Genomic DNA, 5,071 nt, shown 5'->3' on the forward strand with positions numbered 1-5,071 from the left:
GGGCACGAACCCGTGTCCCCTGCATCGGCAAGTGGACTCTCAACCACTGCGCCACCAGGGAAGCCCCGCTATTTCTTGATTTATGAATTATAGACAACATCCCTAGAGTTCCTGCTATGACAGATGAAAATTTAGTTCCCTAGGACCACCTGCCACCTCCTGCCCCCTCTCCCCACATCCCTCAATATAATGAATTTGCTATTTTTACTTCAATATATTTACACTATTAGGAGCATGTTTCTTTTCTACTCCGGATGTTTCCTTCCACGCAGAGGATTTTTTCCTTATCATGCCTGGCCTCTCGTCCCACCTGTTATTATTCCTCCCCATGGAGGTGGAGTGAGTTACTGGTTGGTACCCTTCTCATCTGGGAGAGCCAATCTCCCAAATGCCTTGGACTTGGGTATTTGGTTTCTCCTTCCCTCTTCACCCAGACCAATGAAAGGCACCAGCCTGGTTGAGTGTTTCTCTCTGCTGACTCTAACTTTCCCTTGGATTCCTCTTCCAAGGTCTGAACTGAACAGGTAGGGAGTTAGCAAAACAAGCTACAATCTCCAACTCAGTTTTTATCAATAATAAAGGTGATATTTGGTTCTCTTTCTACTAACTCTTTGGTCTTTTCATATGGTTCATAATGTGGGTAAAGAAGAAGGTACTATTTAAAAGATTCCTCCAATACCCCAGCATCCTTTGCTTCATGTTCCATCCACCAAGGACAGTCTCTTTTGACTTTCCACTTTGAGGCTGTTATCACTCCTGCCCTCCCATGACCTCCATCCCTTCTTCCACCCCCCCATTGCCCTCATTTGTGCTTTTGCATTGTCAAGGTATCGAAAACATTTGCATTTTGTTTTAATAATGATATATTCCTGGCTACAAAGTTCTAATACATGATTTTGAACTATTAAAATATGGTGGGATTTTCAGGTGCCTATCCAGCTCTCTCAGACCTCAGGTTGATCCTAGTTTTACGAGGCCAGCCCTGGGTGAGTTCTGGGTGAGCTCGTGCCCTAAGCATTCAGGCAGGTAAGGCATCGTCTCAGGACTGAGACAGTGCTCAGTGCCCAGAGGGCAAGCCAATCCAGCCAAGCCTAAAGGTAGTTGGGGCCTGCTGCTAGGACACAGGCCGCAACAGCCATGCCCACAATACAAGCCTGCCTTCCGGGCCAGCTTATTTTTTTCTAGGATTTGGCACAGTTAAAAATGACTCAGGACTATTAAAAGTGTTCATAAATACCTTACCCACGGTTAGTCTGTATGTGATACCACTAGAATAATTAAAGTTCCTCTGCCAACATTGAGTCCCAAAGAGAACTGCTTGTCTATTTGCCTAACACGAGGACCAGATATCATATTTCAAATATTTTTCTGAAGAATCTGATTTACCGTCATATCAGTGTCTAAAAGATATTAAAAGATATTAAGTGATTACTTTTCCAATCTTTGTGTGTGTGTGTGTGTGCAGCCATGCCATGCGGCATGCAGGATCTTAGTTCCCTGACCAGGGATCGAACCTATGCCCCCTGCATTGGGAGTGCAGAGTCTTAACCACTGGAGGTCCCTACTTTTCCAGTTATATTGGGCTAAAAAAAAGCATACAATAACCAAAGCAGATATTGCTAGGGTCTTTTATTTACTTGATATATATATATATATACACACACATATATGTATGAATATACTATAATTATATGTTTATTATACTATACATATAATTTACCTATATACTTTTAGTATTGGGCTAAAAAAAAAAAGCATACAATAACCAAAGCAGATATTGCTAGGGTCTTTTATTTACTTGATATATATATATATACACACACATATATGTATGAATATACTATAATTATATGTTTATTATACTATACATATAATTTACCTATATACTTTTAGGGCATTAACATTTAAAATAATATTTGGCCCCACTGGAATGAAAGTTCTTTTATTCAAAAGACAGAATCAGTTTTAGAAAACAGCCAACCAGTTTTCTAGATCAATATTTAAATATCCCTTTCAGGGTAAGCCCCAAGATGCCTGATAGCATCCAACATAACAAACATAGAAGCACCCCTATAAAGAATTAGTGAATAAATATGAAAAATCTTGCTCTAATACTAAGGTTTCTAACTTTGTGCTGAAAGTCAAAACACAGCTTTTTAAAATTTCAACCAATGCATCAATCTTCAAGATGAACCAGATACGTAACTCACCTCTTTAACGATATTGTGGGCTTCATCAGCATTGAAGCCGACCTAAAGATGGAAAACAAAAGATAAAGTTGTCTTCTACACAGACTTCCTTTTCCTGGTAGCTGTGATGCTACACAGAATAACCTAGGCTGGCCTAGACAGGTTTTAGTGACAGGAGACCACAGTGAAAAGGGGCATTGAGTCTACTGAGGCTACAAATCCTACCTTGATCGTCTTTAAAATCGCAAAACGCTTTCCCCACCTACCTCCATGGAGATTTTGATTGATAAGTTCTGAGGCAGAGCCTGGGCAACTATGTTTTTTTAAAAAGTGCTTTACTCATATAACACTACTATATATAAAACAGATAATCAACAAGGACCTACTGTATAGCACAGGGAATTCTACTCAATACTCTGTAATAACCTATATGGGACAAGAATCTGAAAAAGAATAGATATGTGTATATGTATAACTGAATCACTTTGCTGTACAGCTGAAACTAACACAATACTGTAAATCAACTAGACTCCAATATAAAATTTAAAAATTTTTAAATAGATATGGACAGCACAAGAAAAAAAAAGTGCTTTACTGGTGATTCTGATGAACACCAGAGATTGAGGATCATTGGATTGTAAAGCTCAGGAAATAGGAGGTGGGTATAAGGATGTGTTATCAGTACACAGGAAATAGTTGCAGCTAAGTGAGAATGAGGGGGAGTGAGAAAAGAATGCTGAATAGATAAGTTTCAAGTTTGTTTTTAACTTATGCTTGGCAAAAATGTGGCTTTTCTGAGTTAAAGGTTATGAAAATACTTGATCATTCCAAATTAATGTCACTTTATAACATATAAATAATATGTTAGACCTATAATCTATGTAGACCTGTCATTTAACAGGTCTGGCAACTTATTCTTTCCTGTGGAGTGGCTTGATACAAGCTTGAGTTAAAAGCAACCATTAATGACAAGGAAATGTCCTAGAGTCAAGAACTAGGCTACGTGATAAGATTGCAATCTAAACCAAAGCACTTCAGGTAGTACATGATTTGTTTCCATAGAGACATTTTTTAGGTGCTGTATGACAGCATGTTTGTAAATCCCACTATACAACAAAACAGTTCAAAAACCAAGTAAATTCTGAAAATAAGTATCATCTTGAGTACAGATTTAAAATATTTTCAACTCATTTAATTACACCGGATAATTCCCCAACAACAAAGGAATAAAAATACCCTAAGTAATCAGAAATATCATGAAAACAGGTGTCACAACTGCCCCTATTAAAATGGTCATTTTACCTTCAAATAAGGTCCTTATCTATTTTCAAAAGTGGTCTACAAATTAAATGCGATGTCCATTCCACTTCAATTTGGAAGGTCACCCAATAATCAGGTTGTACTGGGTGGCCATGGTAACACATGTAATTTTATTTCTTTTTAAATATAGGTATTTAGCGGGTACTGCAGTACAGAACCTCTTAGGAGTCAGCAGACTAGTGCTTCTTGAGGGTGAAATTGCTTGTGCTTCAATTTCTAAAATAAGAATACTTTACCACTAACCTTGAAGTGTATATGCCACCTGCAGCATAGAAGTAATGAATTTAAATGTGGTTTTAGCTTCTGCAGAAGCCCACATCCTAAAGATGGAATGGTCCAGAAGCCCCTTTCAGGGGTCTAATGATACACCATTTTATGCTGCACCTCCACCACGTGCCTGCCTACTTTTACTTCACCGCACCATTCACCTGTGGCTACCAGTGGACAGAAGATATCTTTGTTTATACTGCCATGTCACAGGTTATCCTGGGATCCAACAGGCCTCATCCTCATCGTGGTTAAAGTGAAGCCAGAGTTGTAGTTGTGTAGTCAGAGGTCTGGGTTCAAATGGAGCATCTGTCATTCCTGGCAGTTCTAACTTTGGGCAAGTCACTTAGCCGCCATGAAAGTCAGAGTCCCCCATCAGTAACAGGAAGATGACAGATGACATCACGGGATTCGGGTGAGGCTTCGGGAAGCCTGAGTCAGTAAGCAAGGGCTCCTAATCCATAAGGCGCCTCCTTCCAAACCACCCAGACGAGAGTGCCCGGGAGCGGGAGCGGCTCTGCCACCAGGGCCTCGCTTGGCGGGGATGCGGCAGCTGCTTTGGGGACACCAAGGGGCGGAGGAAGCAGCCGGGAAGACCGGTTCCCCAGGCCCGCCCTGCAGACCGGGGCTCCCTCCACCCCATCCCTACCCCACGCACTCCAAGTCAGGCCTTCCACCCCTAGGCCCCGACACCACTGCCAGCCCCCTATGCTCCCAGCAGCCCCTGCCACCCCGACTCTCAGCCCACCCTCAGGGCCTCGGGGTGGGGAGCCGAGGATGGGCGGGGCGGATCCCGGGCCCCGAGGAGAGGACCCGGGCTCGGAGGACGCCGCACCCCAACTCTCGGGGCCGCCGGGTGCCGGGAGACCACCCGGCCAAGACTAAGCGCCGAGGCGGACGGGGGTCGCTCGCGGGCGGTGAAGGGGCGGTACCTCGTCGCAGGGGCGATGGTACTCCTCCATGGCGGCGCCAGCTCTCCTAGGGGGCTGAGGGATGGGCAGGTCTAGCTACGCGGCCGCGTACTGGCCCCGGGGAGGCCCCGCCCCTCGGTTATGGCCCGGGGCGTTCCCCATGCAGGCCCCGCCTTTGCGTCACAGCGTTACCACCTTCCTCCCCCCCGCCCCCCACTCCCATCCCACCCTCCCGCAGGATTCCTGCGACTGGAAGTGTCTCTCTGTTACCTCCAACCTTTCTGGAAACCAGGGTTGGGTGTTAAAAAGCTGGGATTTGTGCCGGTGTGGGTCAGATGGGGTGGCCTAGTGTCAGTCCGTCTAAACTCTGCAGTATTTATGAGT

General features: G+C 44.0%; 1 protein-coding gene across 1 annotated transcript in view; it reads right to left on the reverse strand.

Moving 5' to 3' along the window:
* The window catches only part of DYNLT3 (dynein light chain Tctex-type 3), an 11,542-nt gene extending 6,732 nt beyond the window's left edge, over positions 1–4,810 (reverse strand). Inside the window, exons 1-2 of the mRNA XM_024116479.3 lie at positions 4,709–4,810; positions 2,211–2,252 (exon numbers count right to left, since the gene is read on the reverse strand). Of these exons, the coding sequence (XP_023972247.1) occupies positions 2,211–2,252; positions 4,709–4,738 (72 nt within the window). The 5' untranslated portion in view covers positions 4,739–4,810. The remainder of the gene's footprint in view (positions 1–2,210; positions 2,253–4,708) is intronic.
* Between the last annotated feature and the right edge of the window lie 261 nt (positions 4,811–5,071).

The sequence above is a fragment of the Physeter macrocephalus genome, chromosome 21 (genome assembly GCF_002837175.3).
Source record: "Physeter macrocephalus isolate SW-GA chromosome 21, ASM283717v5, whole genome shotgun sequence".
NCBI lineage: Eukaryota > Metazoa > Chordata > Mammalia > Artiodactyla > Physeteridae > Physeter > Physeter macrocephalus.